Here is an 18,690-nt window from a genome sequence, read left to right as displayed (position 1 = left end):
CATCTATAAAACAAATGGAATAGTTTGTGGATCTCCTTAGCAGCCTAATTAACACTTGAATTAATTTGAATGTGTTACAGTGTTACAGACCTGTTACTGTTTTGTTGTCTTGTTTTTACGTGGCTGATAATATTTTTATGGCATAAATTATACTTTTTGAGTTCAACAGTTAATGAAATGAAGGTGGCTTTTTACTGAACAGTAAAAATTGTTTTTTTTTTTTTTTTTTTTTTTTTTTTTTTTTTGGGTTGACATGTGATCAAAGTTATCACTACCTGTAAACTTCTCAAAGTTAAAGAGAGTTTGTGGAGCTCCTTTAACAGTTGATTTTTGTTGAAACTTGCAGGATTTTGAATATTTTACTGTTGAGATCAACATTTAATTTTTGGGTTCAATTTTTGAGTTAAGTGGCGATGGGATTTTACTAAACAATAAAACCATTTTAGTTTTTAATATGTTATCATTAGGTACCTGTTGTGACCAAATTTGATTTCCAGTTTGGTCTTTGCTCCTTCAATTGGTTCTGCACCGAAGCTCTAGCGGATAAGCTAGAAACTGGTGGTAGGAGTACGGTACTTGCAATCAAGTCGATGGGGCCTCCCTGTAGTGTACCTACCAGAGTTATATCCGACTTGAAGGTTGAAGCAGTAAGTGGGGACGGAGTTCAAGTGAATCTGCCCCAAGTATTCACCAAGTCCAGTTTGCCTGTAGAAGAGTGGCATATTCCAAATGAAAGGGACATTGCAGCATGGGATCATTTGAGGGACGTAGAACTGCCTAGCCTGAGCAATGTCCACAGTATTGATTTGTTGATTGGTAATAATGTACCAGCCGCATATGCTCCAAGTGAGGTCAAGACAGGCCCCTTGGGTAGTCCATATGCCACCAAGACCCCTCTAGGATGGGTTGCATGGGGAGTGAAGCGTAAAAGTACTGGAGCGATCTCGAGTAACTTCATCCAGGCTGACAGCAACTTGGAGAATATGTTCAGAGAAAGCCTGAATCATGATTTCCCTGAGAAGGCTGTTGAGGATAAGAAGGAGTGGTCGTGGGAAGATAAGCAGTTCATGGAGCAGATGGAAAGTTCTTGCAAAATGGTCAATGGACATTATCAAGTAAATCTTCCACTACGGCATCAACAGGTTAAGTTGCCTAATAACAAGCAAATGGCGATGAAGAGTCTGGGGAGTAAAATGGAGAAGCTGCCCGAGTTTGAGGCAGATTATGTCACCTTTATGGAAGATGTGATAAGCAAAGGATATGCCGAAAGGGTTCCTGAAAGTCAACCAGCCGAAGGGAAGGAGTGGTACATTCCTCATCATGGGGTGTACCACCCAAGGAAACCAGGCAAAATAAGGGTGGTGTTTGATTGTGGTGCTAAATATGGAGGAGCATCTTTAAATGATGTTTTGCTTCCTGGACCCAACCTGATGAACAACCTCCATGGGGTACTAATGAGATTTAGAGAGTATCCTGTGGCCTTTTCCAGTGATATCGAATGCATGTTTTACCAGGTGAAGGTGCCAGAAAGCCAACGAGATCTATTAAGATTTCTTTGGTGGCCAGATGGAGACAGAAATCAAATGCCACAGGCTTATCGCATGGGAGTTCATTTGTTTGGAGCTGTGTCTGCCCCATCAAGTGCCATCTTTAGTCTAAGGAGAGCTGGCACAGATAACATACGCGGAGTTAGTTCTCAAGCAGTGACCACACTGCATAACAACTTCTACATGGATGATGGGCTGAAATCAGTAGAATCTGTCAAAGATGCCATTAAGCTGGTTAAGGAGTTAAAGTCTTTGTGTGAAGGAGGAGGCTTCAATCTGACTAAATGGTCCAGCAATAGGAGAGAAGTCTTGCGAGAGATACCCTTGGAAGACAGGGCTAAAGAATTGAGGGATCTAGATTTGGAATCCTCTCAACTTCCCACAGAAAGAACTTTGGGAGTGTTGTGGAATGCAGAGACAGATGTCTTCCAGTTTAAGAGCAGGATCAAGGAGGTTAAGGCTACTAGGAGAACAATTCTCTCAGTGGTTAGCTCAATTTATGATCCCTTGGGATTCATAGCTCCACTGCTAGTTCCAGCAAAGTCCATACTACAAGAGACCTGTAAGCTGGAAGTTGGTTGGGATGACGAACCAGGAGAAGAGGTGCTTAAGAAATGGGAGCTATGGAAGACAAACATCCAAGATTTGGAAGGAATTAACATTCCTCGATGTTATGTACCAGAACAATTTGGCAAGGTAACATCCAGAGACCTACACGTTTTTGCTGATGCCAGTGAGGTTATGGATGTGTAATATATCTAAGGCAGACTAATTGCGTTGGTGACCTGCACTGTTCTTTCGTGTTTGCAAAGGCAAGGGTAGCCCCTCTGAAGAAAATAACCATTCCCAGGCTAGAGCTCACTGCTGCTACTTTGGCTCTGAGAATGGCTGCTATTGTGCAGAGGGAGATAGACTTAAAGATCGACAGGGTTCTATACTGGACAGACAGTACAGCCGTACTGAGATATATCTCTAATGATAAAGCAAGGTATCATACCTTTGTGGCAAATCGTATTCAGGTCATCAGAGAAGCGTCCACTCCATCCCAGTGGCACCATGTGGCTACCAAGATGAACCCAGCCGACCTAGCGTCTAGAGGTGTTAAGACGACAAGCATATTTAACAACAGTATTTGGTTTGGTGGACCACACTTCTTAAGGAAGAAAGAATCAGAGTGGCCAAAACAGATAATTGCTAGGAGCATGGAAGAAGGTGATCCAGAAGTGAAGGTGAGCTGCGCATCTCTGAGGTGCGAAGAGCCTACCGTTACAGATGTCTTAGTGACAAGGATATCCAATTGGTTGACTTTAAGGAGAGTAATGGCTTGGGTTTGCTTGGCAACGAAGAAGTTCTTGAAATTGATTGGTAGATCAACAGGAGAATTTGAAGGTATTCAGCGATTGACTCCTAAACTGTTAGATGAAAGTGAAACAGCCATTGTAAAGGATGTTCAAAGAAAGGTGTACTCAGAGGAGATAGAAGCTCTGTCGAATGGGAACGTTGTGGCTAGAGGAAGTCCTCTGTTTAAGTATTCTCCTATGCTAACTGCCAAGGGAGTCATCCGCATTGGGGGTAGACTTAGTAAAGCTGACTTGCCCTATGGAACAAAGCACCCAATGGTTCTACCGAAAGCGTCGCAAGTCACAGTTCTGATTGTGCGAGATGCGCATTCTGCAGTCGGCCACTTGGGAAGAAGTAGCATTCTGGCTAAGTTAAGGGAGAAATTTTGGATTTATGGAGGAAGCTAGTTAGCAAAGGCAGTGGCCAGGAATTGTGTCAGTTGTCGAAAGTACCAAGCTAAACCTTGCGAGCAACTGATGGCAGATTTACCAAGCAACAGAGTTGAAGCAGAATTATCACCTTTCACTCACTGTGGCATGGACTATTTTGGTCCCTTGATGGTGCGTAGGGGGCGGTCTGAAGTGAAACGTTATGGTGTGATTTTCACCTGCTTTTCTTCCAGAGCAGTACATTTGGAAGTTGCCCATTCCTTGGACACTGATGCATGCATCAATTCCATTAGACGATTTCTGGCGAGAAGAGGCCCAATTAAAAGCATCAGATCTGACAATGGTACTAACTTGGTTGGGTCTGAAAGGGAGCTGAAACAAATGCTCGAGAAGGTTGACCAAACGAGGATGACGAGCACACTATGTTCAGGAGGAATTGAGTGGTTCTTCAACCCTCCGGCAGGTTCCCACTTTGGTGGTGTGTGAGAAAGAATGATAAGAACAACTCGCAAGATCCTATACAGTCTTATGAAAGAGTAGCCTCGTACAGTTGATGATGATCAACTCAATACAGTATTTTGTGAAGCTGAAAATATCTTGAACAGCAGACCTCTTACGACAACGTCACCAGATCCCGATGATTTGACACCACTGACTCCAAATATGCTGATGAATCCACAAGCTAAATGGTTGGCTTCTCCAGGTGTTTTTGAGCAGAAAGACATTTATGCCAGAAAACGATGGCGACAAGCACAATACTTGGTAGACGTTTTCTGGTCCCGTTGGAGAAGGGAGTATATAGTCACTCTTCAGCAACGTGGCAACGGCAAAGACGAAATGTGCAGGTTGGAGATATTGTACTGATTGTTGATAAGTCTGTACCCAGAAACAGTTGGCTGATGGGATTGGTGGAATCGACTTCCAAGGATAAGAAGGGAAATGTGAGGTCGTGCCAAGTGAGGACAAAGACTTTGATGTTAGAAAGACCTGTAGCCAAATTGTGTATTCTGGTTGAGTCATAATTGCGTAATTTATAAGTTTCTTCTTTTGGGTAGTTTACTTGTGATTGTTATTCAAATTTGTACTTTGGTTGGTAAATTGCTAGAGTCGCAATTTAGGGGGCGGGAGTGTTGTGACCAAATTTGATTTCCAGTTTGGTCTTTGCTCCTTCAATTGGTTTATAGCGCCCTCGTGTTTAGTGAGTGTAACTTAGACGTACTTCAGCCATCTTGTTCGGGCTGTTGCTGTTTTCAGATGGTGTTTCCTCAGCTTGGTTATGCAATTTAAAGGTTTAGGTGGGTTTATAGTTTCCTTTGTTTATTTTATTGTCTATTGACAGCTTTCTTGGGGTATGGGTTTTTCTGTGAGGTTGCTAGGTTTCTTTTTGGTACATGTGACTTTGCTCTTTCTTCATGGAGATAGTAACGACAGTGTATTCCTATACTTTATATATTAAATGCATATATGTCTTGTTGTATTCAAAGTGTAACGTTAGGACTTACTTATCATTGTTCCTTATTACTTGGTTGCAGTGCAGTTTTTATGTTTTTGTAAGATGTGTCAAGGTTTTGGTTAGAGATTGACATTGTGTATGTTACAGTGTTTTTATTCATAATTGTATTTTGTTTTTCCAGTTTACGGTTGTGAACTACAGCTCAGGTTCTTACGTTTTCGGTTCTTACGTGGAGGTGGGGAAATTGTTTCGGTGAGATGATATTTCGCAATCGTTTTTTGCAGGGGTATATGTACTTTTATTGGGCTTGGGTTTATTTTAATATTCTCGTTTAGTTAAGCTTTCCTGGGCAAGCCTGGGTGAATGTGTTTTTAAGTACTGTGGTATTCAGTGGGGAAATTGGAGGTTTATCAAGTTTATAGTTTAGACTTGGCTAGGGTTTATATCAAAGGTGGTCTATTTCACAATGCATATTTTTCAGGGATATTGTTACGTGGTTATATTATGTTGGGTCTATGCAGTTTTTTGGGAGTTTGGAAGTCCTATAGAGTTAAAGGGGTAGTAAGTTTGGAAGTCCTCTAGAGTTAAAGGGGTAGTTTATTGAGATTAGTAGCAATTTATTTTTTATGTCTTTTGCTTCATTTTTACTCTCTTCAGTTAATCGCTACGCTGTTAAAGTTGGCGCATTACACTACAACAGATCTCCAAATAATGCCTCCGAGTTTTCTTTTAATTGAGCTAAGGACCAACAGTACCTATTGATTTACTTAATATCATAGTTATTATTTTATGTAATACTTTCATTGTCTGTACTTAATTGTTGACATCTTTCCTTGTTTGTATTTACCAAGTCTTTGTTTCTTTCTCCTGTGTAGGATGTTTTATTATTCAAGTTAGTTATGTTGAGTGTATGCATCTTCCCCTTTGCATTGCAACAACATATTTCCTTGTTTTGTGCAATATTACAAAGTTTAAACAAACATTAAAGGGATACCCTGAGTGAACATGGAGCAATTGGCACATTAAAGGAAGCAGAGTTACCTTAAAAGGTTATCTGATCTTGCCGTCAAACACATTTGACCCTGTACTTTAATGTTAGAAACATTAATGTCGCAATAATGTCACAATAAGTGTTTAATTCTTGAGAAAGACTTGGAACCTTTTCCACACAATACCCATATTTGACATAGGAAAATAACAAAGGTGTGGTTTGACTTTAATTTGTGAAGAAATACTTTATAAAACCGTGATGTCCATTAGGACAAGTAGGAAGAGACATATATTGATACATCAAGACTAGGTCAACAATTCTCTAGGGTCTGTCTTCAGTCCTTTAACTGTCCTTTGTTTTGGTTTGTATTTAGGAGGAAGTTAAAGGAAAGGCTCAAAGACAGAACCCTCTTAGAGGCTGTTTCACTAACCCACAAGATATGAATATATCAATCCAACTTTCATAATATTTCATAACCATACATTGTACATATGCTCTAGGGTATCCCTTTAACTTTTAAGTATCTTCTATTTGAGTATCATCGCCAACAACTGAGGAGAAATGGTTATTTGGGACAGTGATTGTATAAAGACTCCGTACATTTATCACTTGAAATCTTCCTTGAGGCTGAGTCGACCGTTTGAGAAACAGAGACTTTAAAATGTAATCATTTTTAAGTTTAGTTTGTGATACTACTGCTCCTCTCCTTGTGGGTAATCTGTCTGGTGTTAGCGATTAAATTTGATAAAAGCTGATAAAAAACAGACAAGGAAGGGGGCTGAAGAGGAGGAAAGGTGGTGTCAGGAGGGTACAGATTTCTGGACAGGGGTAAGGAATCGGAATCTACTGCAAACTATTGTAAACAGAAAGAAACAGATATATTTACTTATCAAGAATTGCAAATATGTATTTTGTTAGGTTAATTGAAAACAGAAGTTGATGCTTGGAATTATCAGGAAAAATCGTTCTGTATGCTGTTATGCAAGTTGCAACTCATTAACGTTCTTTTTGTGCTAGTCTGCCCGTTACTATGCATCTTGTGTGGACAACATTACACGACAGCTTTTATACCAATCAAAGAAGGTTTTACATATTTGTGAATTGTATTCATTTCTATATGTTTGTACTTGTAACATTAATGAAAACTAACTTAATCATTAAATGAAAACTTTTGTCTGAAAAATTGAAATCGAAATTAGCAAAAGATGGCAAAGAATAAAACAAGTGAAATTTATTTTCTATATTTTCTCTTTCTTTCTTTCTTCCTTTAAATAATCCTTTTTTCCTTTCTTCCTTTTTCATTATTGTTTTATATGGAACAAATTATTCTGTATTTATTAACGGGAAATAAACTTTCTTTCAATTGAAACTAATTGATTGTTGTGTTATTAAATTGTCTCTAGTCCTATTTTACAGTACTATTTAGTACTGCAGTCTTCTCCTCCAACTTTAACTCTGTGGCGTTTCTACAGATAATCATATCAGGCCCGTATGCATGACATTTCCATGTGATGGTGTGTGTACTGAAGCTGTGAACCGTGTCACCGAATACCGTCTTGGTGGAGCAGTCCACTTTTGGGGTGGGGGGGGGGGGGTTATTTAGGGCGATTCGATACAAAATGGTGCTACAATTTGAAACTGTCAATTTGTTTTTGTGAAATTTGAAGCAGTAAATGTCCATGTCCCCAGCAGCATGATAGCTCCTTCTTTGTGCACCTTTCAGTAGGTGTGGAGGGCAGAAGTGCATATGTGAGCATCTCGACAATCACCCTACCTTTGAACTGACCTGGTCACATAAACAACATAGGCCCTTTGTCACATATCTTCACCCCTTCCCTTGAATAGCTGTTATAGCTCCAAATTTCAACCTTTGTCAAACTCGTATTTCCTGCTGGAAGGGAAGGAGGGAGGGAGGCGGAGGAAAATGGGGGAGGGGATAGGTAATACTCCTCTCTCTCTCTCTATTCTTAAAATTGTCCAGAACGTGAATGACAATTTCAAAGAGTGATATTCTATTCAATTCTGAGAGAAAAAAATCTTCCTACAGACACCTATAGCTATACATTATGCGTAAAGTAACTGTTTGTTTAAAGAAAAATCCGGCCACGACCCAACAATGGGTTCCGAAATATTTAGGTAGCGATAATTTTTTTGTCAGACTGTCGAAGAAGTTATCTTAGATATATTCGGAGCTTGTCGACGGAGATAAATTAAGTTCTTCTTATTATCTTGAATTAATGCAAGTCCAAATATAGTCCAAGCTATATTTTATGCATTCCGAGCATCGATTCTGAGGCTGATGGCTCAGTCCACATGGCGTCGAGATCCTGTGCCGTAGGGATAAAAGTCCGTGAACCGATGATATAGTGTCTTAGATAAAGTAAAACTGAAAATGTGTAGTAAACACGTCATATATCGATATATAGAAGATATTCACGCCCTAGTCCTGATACAAAGTCATGAAATTTGTTATATTGCTTCGGTTTCTTTGAAATTAAATATCAGTGACAAGGAAAAGGAAGGAAATATTTAAAAATGCCTCGTTTGCAATTAAAATTTGAAGTTATCTTTAAGTGATTCTAGGATTCTTCAATAACAAAGACGAACGCCCCCACCCACCCCCAAAAGAGAATAATTAAATACAAAACAGAAAGTTCACCAACCACCAACAGTACAATTTCTATTACTTTCAAAAGAACAAAAACAACTCCATACGACAGATTTTGTGAGTATTGTTTTTTTTTTTTAATTATTCTGATATTTCGTATAGTTTAGAAGTTAGAAAACGAGTTCAGCCCTCACGGCCCGGTTAACGTAAGGTTCATTGTGGTCAAATCATAAACGGTTAACTATCATCATAAACACTTCAATAATACGAAGGAACACTTCAATAATGCTTTGTATAGAAGTAGCCTCAAAGTGGGGTCTCTTTTATGATCAAGCCGCCATCAACTATCATTGCAAGTGGCTGAACTACGCAGTCTAGCACACAATCTCGTACATTTGCTTGATATCAACATGGCTGGACTTCATAGCTTAGTACACATACCATTCATTCAACTCAAAGTCAGCAACACACACACAACACACTAATGAGAAAGACCAAAACATTGTCATATATTATAGTTTTATTGCAATGCTTGAGATAATCAAATGGTGTCACATATCGGTGTTTCGTTTGCTATTGTTATATCATAGACATAATCTTGCCTGTTTCTACTATACTATTATAAACTAGCTATAGTTGCGAGTATCCAAATGCTTTAGTTACGTATATCTCTCCAGTTGGAGGTTATCAATTATGCCGTGTGCGCATATCGTGGCTTGGTCACGGTGACAAATTTCCCAACATAATAATCTATCGTGAAAGTTGAAGATCATAAAATTCAAATAATTATAGAACATAAACTGCTCTGAGAGTCCTTTGTTTTGTTGCCGTCTCAAAATGTATTGTTACAGTGCTCCATAAGGATACCATGCAGAGGACGTTGGGTCCCAAACCTCCCTCTCTCCTACCCATATGCGTAGGAGGCGGGAGCCCCCCCCCCCCCCCACCAAATATTTCTGTGAAAGTTCTGACAATAGATGAAAATATTTTTCGGGCACCTACTGAAAGAATAATAATTTTCAATGTGTTTTTCAATGGTTAAATTTATATTATTATTATCATTATTATTGTAACGACTTCCCCAATAATTATAACCAATTTGGAAGGGTAATAACACAGCAAATGATTGTATGTTATTGGCATGAGTTGTAATAACCGATGCATGCCTATATGCTATGCACACATGTTGAAAGCGCGCGGGAAAAAATGTGGTTATATTTTTCGGGCAAGTCGTTACAGCCCCCCCCCCCCTTTTCCAATCAAATTGGGCTCCTACGCCTATGCTCCTACCTCTTAGATAAATTTGCGTTTTTTGTGTGCACCCTTCCTCTCATCATATAGCCCCGCCCGAAACCAGTCAAATCGAAATCGAGGTTGGTTATAGTCACCATCCATCCATCGCCACAAAATACTTAGAATAATGAGAAATGACGTTCGTGTCGGGAACGCCCAAATGCCAGAAAAACACCTGACATAAACTTGATATTTCTTCTAAGAATTTATCAAAATGAAAAGTTGTTACGTGACAGTAAATCAGTTATTTTTACCGATTGACGTACAAGTTGCTTATAAGGTTATGCATCATAATGATATCGCTATAATTTCAAATTTCATTTTAATCGGTTCTGTAAAGATGAAATGAAATGAAACAAGATTAATTTGGCATTTAAAGGAAGGAAATAGAAACACGTTTTAAAAATAGAAAAAGGGATACTTAAGTTTACAAACTCAGGAAATATCTCACATTAGTTCATATTTTCTACATAACGTGACTATCTATACTTGTTGTCTGTGAGTCTCTGGAAATACCATAATTAACATCCAGCACCATATTCTACTTTTTCGGATCATCTCTGACTGAACTTGATCTGTATTTTTAAGTAAAATATCCATTCTGGACCGATCCGAGCGTATTGTTCATCATCAATATATCGTCAAATTTTCTCTGACAAGCCCGAAAAAAAAATCAATAATTACAATGATTGTCGTTTTCAGCTTAACCATCTTCATATTTCAAGAAGTGGTAAGTTCATTCTTTCTGTTATTCCATCTTCCCAACGGTAGATTTTCAATTAAAAAAAACAAAACAAAGAAAGTTAAACAGTCAGTCCAAACCTATAGGATTCAACGTACGATAATTAGATCTATTACATAATTAATCTATTACATCATTCTACTGAATTATAAAATCGATCTCTAAATCTCCGCCTATGGATTCTCTTTTCTGTGTTAAAAAGTTTGAAAGGTGATAGAGTATAGAGAGCTATAAGTCGATAGTATTTCTTCAAAAGGTGGATTTATAGTAAATATACAGAGAGATGCAACAGTTGGTAAGATTGGAAAATGATCCTTCCGGGTCTCGTTAAATTTATTGGCTTCATTGTATTAAATTTAATCAATCGTATTAAAAAAAGAAGAGTGGATTGGATCGTTGAAGCAGACTCCTGTGTAAGGGTCCCCCCCCCCCCCCCCCTAATAAGTAATTGACAATTTTAGACGTGAAATACTGCTTCTCTGAGGTCGATTTTGATTCTCGCCCCGTAGACCTGTCACAACACCGTCTCAACAGAGTATTTTTCGTGGTGCATATTGAAAAGCTGCAAGACCTGCTTACTTGTCGATTCTACTGGGGGACTTTCAGAGCAACCAAACTACACATACGAAAATAAACTGCCTCTCTAAAAAATGTAATTTACCTCATCTACTGCAATATTTGGAATTACAATACGCTGGATATTCAAAAATCACACTAAGAATAAGAATGTGACAACATAAATCGGCGATAAAACATAAAAGATCAACCAGCCTGTTGCAAATCACTTCAATCTCCCAATTAATTCGATTGAGAATTGACATGTTTATCGTTATTGACCAAAAACGATTTTTGCAGACATATCAGAGCAAAAGAACATTTATGGTAACTAAACCTAACAACCGCGGCACCCGGATTCGGTTTAAACATCGGAAACGACCTGCCGTCCTAGATTAGTCTGAACAATTCCTTTGGAGTTACAATGGGATCAAATTAATCCGACACGGATATAAAATAATCCCGATATTCCAAACTTCTGCTAATCCAGCATAAATCAGTAAGTCGCCTTGACCTCACTGCCATGCCGACAATCTTCTCTATAAAATAGTTTCAATTCCTGCTACTCCTTGTCACTTTTAGTAATTTTGCACTGAAAAAGAGCTGGTTTTGCTCGAAAGCTTTGCAAAAACCAAACATTGGCTGTTTTACTTCCAATCATTCACTTAATTTAATTTTTGTCTGGGAATATATATATATATAGGCTATATATATATAGGCTATATATATATATATATATATATATATATATATATATATTGTTATTCATTGTTTAATGTTTTAGCCAAATGATTTGTAATGAATCGTACACAACCTCATAAAACATTTATTTATATTGCTAAAATACACAAATGCGTCAGCTTGATACAAGACAGTATCAACAGAACCCCTCAAATCTTACAATGAACCAAGGATCAAATTATCTTATTATCATCAACTTCATCGTATTTCTAGTTTCTTATCATTTTATGATTACAATAGTTTTTATTATTGCATTTAATTTGAAATATTTTAAGTTTTGGTTCCACATTTTAGCTTTTCTGAAAAATATTGCTTTTTCTTGTATTAAATGTTATTCCAAAATTGAAACTCAGTAAAAGCAGGGAGTTGTTATGGAAAACAACTCCCTGGTAAAAGCAGCACAAATTTCCCCAAAGAATGTTTGGCTTTGGCGATTGACACATGCATGGCGGCAGTTTTAACTTTTTTTCTACCCGTTCATGCCGTATGTAGTACACGTCTGAATCCCAGTAACTGAACAGTGTTGTTACATAAGTATACATTACTTATTTATTACTATACAAACCCAAATGCACAATGACACAGCAAAGAAAATATCATTCTTATTATTGTTGAGGTTGCAACATAACTGACCTTTATAAGACATAGTCATATTCTTGTTGGGGGAGGTAATTATGAAGCATAATGCACTATCGTCATACATTTTCTACTGTTAAGATATCGAAGGTTTTGGAAGTGTAAACATGCTTTTTATATGATTTCTTCACAGAATAGATACGGCGCTGCTGAGCGTGTTGGTAAGTGGACTTTAGGCCTATAGGAAGTACAACACTGCATTGAGAATCCCATGTAATGATTAACGGGTGTTTCATGCAGTTTTCATACTTTCAATGAAATTGTCAATAATTAATAATGCAAATCAAACGACATTTTGCTCTTCAAAAAACTGTATGAATGCATTGAAACCATCTTATTTTGATATTATAAAAAATCCTTCGTTATGGTTTGGTATCACGCTTAATATATATTTTTGCTGGAGACAAAAATGTAACACATATAAATATCTTAAAGAGAAACGTATTTCACACTGTTAGTTGAAAGCCCCATGCAGCTCAATATTTTGAGATATATATATATGGTTATTTGACTGGAACCAATTTTGACTGACTAAACCCTCCGTGATACTGCAGTAAGTGGATCACAGTGGGTGGACTTTGATTTCATCAAGACATATGTTCTTCAAAGGCTCTACTGCCCTTTTATATGATCTTTGTGTCGAATTATCCTTGAAACTGGATATAATCATTTGGAACGCTATCTTAGCTGTCAAGTTCGCTCTGTATAATGTACATAATTTCATCAAAACACATTTTAGCCTTATTTGTAGATATATTAATTTCTCTTCCGGAGTAAACGGAGTAAACGCATTAAATATTATAAATTAATTTCAACAAGTTAAAATTTGCATACTAGGATAATTTTATAAATGCGAGAGCAAATACCGTATAGCTAAGTTTAATGCTCTGTAACTAACTGTACACATAGACTTATTCATCTTTACATATTATTATATAGAGAATATAAGTTTTTCTTTTTTAGAAGCATGTATTAATGTTTATTTATACAGGTAGTGATAAAGATTATCTCTATCCCCGTTAAAACAAAACAGTAGAAAGGAGAGTTTAACTTCTTCGCCGGTTGACACAATTTTATGTGTTTTTCATACATATATTTACTGGCTAGTTGCTTTAGGGTTCCATGATGGTGTCTATATATATCTCAGTAGTATGGATAGATCTTGAAAGAAATAACATCATTTGCATCTAAGCATAAGGACGGAGCTGTTATTCAGCGTTATGGCTAAATATAATTAATATCACCTTTTGTGATGTGAATAAAATATGCGTTCATTTGTAATAGTTCTTTATGCCGACGTGAAATGTATGCTGTTTAGTCAAAAGGTTTCCTGACATTCAGAAGGGCCCTTGTCGTCTTAACTAAACAGACAGACAGACAGATAGACAGACAGACAGACATACAGACAGATCGGACCCAATTAAACTCAGACTATACAACCAATCGTTGAGTGAATCTTGTGGTTGCAATTGCAAAATTATTTGTCAGTTTGCTACTTCTAGTAATGAAACACACCCCCAGTTGGTTCAAGAAATGATTGGCATATTTTTACATTTTTCTTTTCAGAAGGTTCCTCTTTATTATTTAACAATGACGGATATCCGAGGGACTGCAGTGAGGCACAGATCACGTGCTCTGGCACAGCCAATCGTATTAGGAAATATTACATCTTACCAGAAGGGTCCTCAAAACCATTCCAAGCCTCCTGTGACCAAGAGATTGACGGAGGAGGATGGACCGTAAGAAATATAAGGCTATATCACTGTTTAACATAACTTTGTTTCGCTTCCTTGAGTTGATTTCCGCAAATTTACAAACCCATTTAATACCCTGGATATCATCACAACAGAAACAATTCATCACCTTGATTTGCTAAATCTTATATTCAATCAATAGAAGGAAAATAAGAAGATTATGATTGTTATCACGACCCGAAGTGTTAGAAATAATGTTTGTTATAAGGTTTATATTGTTCACAAATGAACGTTCAGGCGAGGATGAAGAAAAAGGTTATAAACTTCGTATAAGTATTTGGTGGTTCGTCCCAGTGGCGTCGCCAGACATTTCAATCTTGGAGGGCGCAGGGGGGGGGCACAGCACTTAATTAGGGGTCACAATGTTTATTTGTGAATGCCGTCCTGGGGGGAGGGGTTCAAGGGGAGGGGTGGCCCCCTCCTGTTTGAGAAATTTTTGATTAATTGAGGGTTCTTAGATGCAATCTGGTGCAATATTTTGCAATTTGACGTAACTTTATGTTCAAGAATTTTCAGGCATAGTCTGTCCGATATTTATGTTTTTAATTGAGGCGGATAAAATAGTTATAAAAAATGGAAATTAATCCTTTTGCTTTGATAATGTTTTTAATTGATTAAAGGTCAAAGGATGCAATTTGGTGCTATCTGGTGATCATCCATGATGAGAGAACAAACATATGTTTTCCGCTTGAATAGTCTGGGCGTAAGCATACTTCAGCCCCCTCCATCTCAAGAGGATTTGGGAAAGTTAACAACGTGAAGAAGAGTGTTGAACATTTAAATTTAAATTCATGCATGGTGGTAGTTAAGTTTAAACACTAGCGGTTCACGCCGGTGCCTCTGTGACCTTGTTTGTGAGAAAGTAAGTGGTTATTGTGATCGTCGGTGGAAAGAAGTTTTACTGAGGAACATAATAGGTTTCGTCCTTTGTAAGTATTTCTTCACACTTCAAATCGCATGTGGGGAGGGGGGGGGGCGATTTTTTGTTGGGAGGGCACGTGCCCGCTCCCCAGGCCACTCCTTGGCGACGCAACTGCTTCGATCTAATATACAAGACCATTCTAGACATGAAGTACGTTATACATAAATAAATAAATAAATAAAAAGGAAGAAAATACAATTACTAAACATATCAACATGGCGAACATATCCACCAGTAAATGCCTTAGCCGCCAACTTGTTGATGTGTATTAGTATGCTCAACCTATATGTTTTACTTAGACCTTTACCTTTTTCTTATCTGTGTTTACGACCACATAAAGGTTATTCAAAGACGCCTAGACGGTTCTGTCAACTTCACAAGGAATTGGGAAGACTACAGAGATGGGTTTGGTTTCTTGAACCGAGAATTTTGGATCGGCAATGAGAAATTGTCTTATTTGACAAACCAGAAGCGATATACACTTCGCATAGACATCAAAAATTCTACCAACCACGAGATGTTTCTTTCGTATGATGATTTCAGTACCAGTGACGAATGGGGAAAGTACCAACTAACTCGTTTGGGAAATTTTACAGGGAACACTGATTTCAGTAAGTACAGAATTTCATTAATATGTCCCCATATCTGACCAAGCCATGTTAATCAGTTAAATACATTTGGTAACTTTCAATCAAATTAACAGAACGAGTACTGATAATAGTTTGGTTGCTCCTTGGCGAAAAAAAGTGTGACAAAACGATGTACTAAAATACAAGTCTAATAATATTTGAAAAATAAAATACTCAGTTACCATGGAGATCTATTTTTTTTTGTCCAGTCAGGAGTCTTGGAACCTTATTTTTACTATCTCAACCTTTCATTCTTTCACGTATTTTATTCAAATATTATTTTTCTACAATTTTTTTATATATATTTTATTAATTCCTAATTTTACTATTTATATATATTTATTTCAAATTGAAAGTTACAGTGACCTGAACTATAACTTAAAACAGTGCAGTCAATTATTCAAAGGCGATCACTTAATTTACATTCCTGTTATAATTTGTTTGTTTATTTATTTGATTTTTTTAATGTATTTTGCTTCTGTTTTTTTATTTTTTTGCGTAGATGACGATTTTATGAGAATTCATCTTGGAATGAAATTTTCAACATTCGATAACAACAACATCGATAAACAGGATGGTAACTGCACGGAGACTTTGCGAGCTGGTTGGTGGTATAACGGGTGCGACGATACCAACCTTAACGCAGAGTATCACTCCATCAATCTAAGGAACCGCCAAATGGAGGATCAAGATAACAACTTGAGATTCACAGAAATGAAAATAAGTCCAACTGAAAGATAACAATTGATTCAGTAATCAATAATCATTTATATCTGTAAGGGCAGTAAGTTTATAAAGACGAGGTATCACCCTTCTTGCAATTCCTTGAAGCAGGAACAGATTGGAAGGGTCGGGAGGGTCAGGGGAGGGTCAGGGGAGGGTCAGGGAGGGTCAGGGGAGGGTCAGGGGAGGGTCAGGGGAGAGTCAGGGGAGGGGTAACAGTCTCAGCTCTTATATGCCTTGAATAAGGACTTCGGTCACGTGATTAAGCTGATTTTTCTGCTATGGTACTACAGTGTCATATTTTCACCATGTTTGCCAAAGTTTTAGCAATCAGTTAATTAAAGGTGTCGAGGTAGAGAATTCCTTTGTTTTTTATCATGCTTTCTCTTTTTAAGGAAAAATCGCCCAGAAAAGAATCTGAACACGAAAACCAAACTACCAAACGACTCAGTGATCCGCTCTCAACCCCAGTCCCCTTGCATCGGGACTGTGACTGTGTGATCATGCTTTCTTGCTCGCGTTGTCCCAGCCGTTCCATTCAGTTGGAAAGTAGTTCCTTGTCAGATATTGGAGAGTTTATGAGGTGACACTGCTTGGAACTGTTGGAATAACATGTTTGTTTATACTAACTTAAAACTTCCTCATTTGTTATGCAGGAAATAACAGAGAGAAAAGTCAAAGCAAGCACTATGTTTTAACATTACTCTTATTTGTGTTATTTGTGTCATTAATGTCGAGTGGTCAATTTAATTTTCAACAATTCAAATTTGTGGGTGGAGAGAGGGTGGCCGGGCGAAAGAGTGGGCGGGTCATGAGACAGTATGAAGGAGTGGCTATTATTATTTTTCAGCTTAAGTATATTTCATGAATAATAGCATGTCACGTGACTGTAACTGGGCTTAAACTACAAAGGCATATACCAAAGAAGTCAATAGTAAACGTCAAAGTATTTTACAAATTCATACAGAAAAGTATTTTCTGATTTATTGATGCGTGGAAGCAATTTTTAACGTCTCTGACTGGTTGATTTACAATTACGGTAACAGAATTCATGAGTCAGCATGTTGACTCACAATTCCAACAACAACAAGCCCGTTTCTGCAATGTTCGTATAGAATTAGTCAACACAGTAAGCAAACAGTATACATGTGATTCGGATATGTATACACTATAGAGTAAATGTATATATCTCAGTCGTGTGACGAGGTCTAAAACCGTATCTACTTCAAAATGGCCGAGATTATTAAACGAAATGTGGTGAACAACTGTAAATAAAAAATATATAATGAATAAAAGATGAAAATTTATATGTATTTAACCCCAGTGGGAAGTAATACAATTATTAAAAGCCTCGCGCTTTCTCCGCTAGTATATGTGTTTCTAATTCTTCCAAATCCGCCCAAAAAAGCTTCATTAAAGAAGTTGAAGATTATCAGTTTTGATTTTGTCTGGCATGGCAATCCAGACAAAGTTGAACATTCATCGATAATAAATTGTTTAGGTGAGGGGGATTTAAATATACATCACATTGAAAGTTTTGGTAAAAGTCTGAAGTGTACCTGGATTCGCCGTTATATAAATGATATGGATGGACTGTGGAAAATTTTCTTCTATCTCTACTTATTATCTTTTGGTAAAACACTGTTTTTTAAATGCAATTGTATGAAATCTGATGTTAAAGAACATATCTAACGGTTTTATAAAACAAATATGTGAGGCGTGGTGTGACATCACTTATATGCCACCCACGGACTCTTTCGGAGGTGAATATTTGTGGAATTACTCTCACGAACGCATTAATGGTAAATGTAGTTTTTAACAATATTTTCTATAAAAAAGGCATTTTATTTGTGGGCGTTTTCTTCGACGAGAACGGAGTTCCTCTATCTTTTAAGGCTTTTGCAAGTAAATACCAGCTGCGTGCTTTCCTGTTTACAACTTATTGGGGCACAATTAATGCAATTCCAATTGAATTGAGGAGGTCTGGTTGTTGTAATGTTAACTTTTCAAATCCATCTTCTAAATTGTTTGAAAGGTGTTTTCATTCTTATTCAGCCTCTCAATTCTGTTACCCACTCTATCTCAAAAAAAACTCTAGGCCGCCTACCGCCATTCACCAGTGGCAAAATGGCAAAGTGGCATAAAGGGGCCAAAGTGGCCAACGTGGCAAATTGGCCATTCACAAGTGGCAAGTGGCAAAATACTTTATTTGACATTACCGAGCACGACTGGCGTCGCATTTTTAGTATTCCTTGGAGCACTCTTTCTGAGGCCAAGGTTCAATTCTTTCAGTTCAGATTTCTACACAGGATTTTTGGTACCAATAAATTATTGTTTTTGATGGGGAATCAGAATCTCCACTGTGT

The 18,690-nt window shown here is 37.4% G+C and overlaps 2 protein-coding genes across 5 annotated transcripts in view; both read left to right on the top strand.

The window, feature by feature from the left end:
* Nucleotides 1–16,454, top strand: part of LOC139962192 (fibrinogen-like protein A) — a 73,299-nt gene extending 56,845 nt beyond the window's left edge. The window contains exons 1-5 of one of the 4 annotated variants that reach the window (XM_071962176.1): nucleotides 9,933–10,352; nucleotides 12,430–12,457; nucleotides 13,866–14,035; nucleotides 15,313–15,583; nucleotides 16,104–16,454. In XM_071962176.1, coding sequence (XP_071818277.1) covers nucleotides 10,308–10,352; nucleotides 12,430–12,457; nucleotides 13,866–14,035; nucleotides 15,313–15,583; nucleotides 16,104–16,342 — 753 coding nt within the window. In that variant the 5' untranslated portion in view covers nucleotides 9,933–10,307 and the 3' untranslated portion in view covers nucleotides 16,343–16,454. Of the gene's footprint in view, nucleotides 1–9,932; nucleotides 10,353–12,429; nucleotides 12,458–13,862; nucleotides 14,036–15,312; nucleotides 15,584–16,103 lie in introns of those variants that run through there. The other 3 variants (XM_071962173.1, XM_071962177.1, XM_071962174.1) reach the window with 3 other exon arrangements.
* Nucleotides 591–7,090, top strand: LOC139962186 (uncharacterized). The gene is made up of 2 exons (XM_071962162.1): nucleotides 591–4,982; nucleotides 5,388–7,090. The coding sequence occupies exon 1, from the start codon at nucleotides 591–593 to the stop codon at nucleotides 2,298–2,300; it is 1,710 nt and encodes a 569-aa protein (XP_071818263.1). The 3' UTR covers nucleotides 2,301–4,982; nucleotides 5,388–7,090.
* Nucleotides 16,455–18,690: the final 2,236 nt, after the last annotated feature.

Source organism: Apostichopus japonicus, chromosome 20 (assembly GCF_037975245.1).
Source record: "Apostichopus japonicus isolate 1M-3 chromosome 20, ASM3797524v1, whole genome shotgun sequence".
NCBI classification, from domain to species: Eukaryota; Metazoa; Echinodermata; class Holothuroidea; order Aspidochirotida; family Stichopodidae; genus Apostichopus; species Apostichopus japonicus.
Note: the sequence above shows the minus strand (reverse complement) of the source record. Positions and strands in the feature narration are given on the sequence as shown.

Excerpts from the sequence above, each read along its gene's own strand:
- LOC139962186 (XM_071962162.1), top strand. The coding sequence starts at position 591 with ATGGGGCCTCCCTGTAGTGTACCTACCAGAGTTATATCCGACTTGAAG.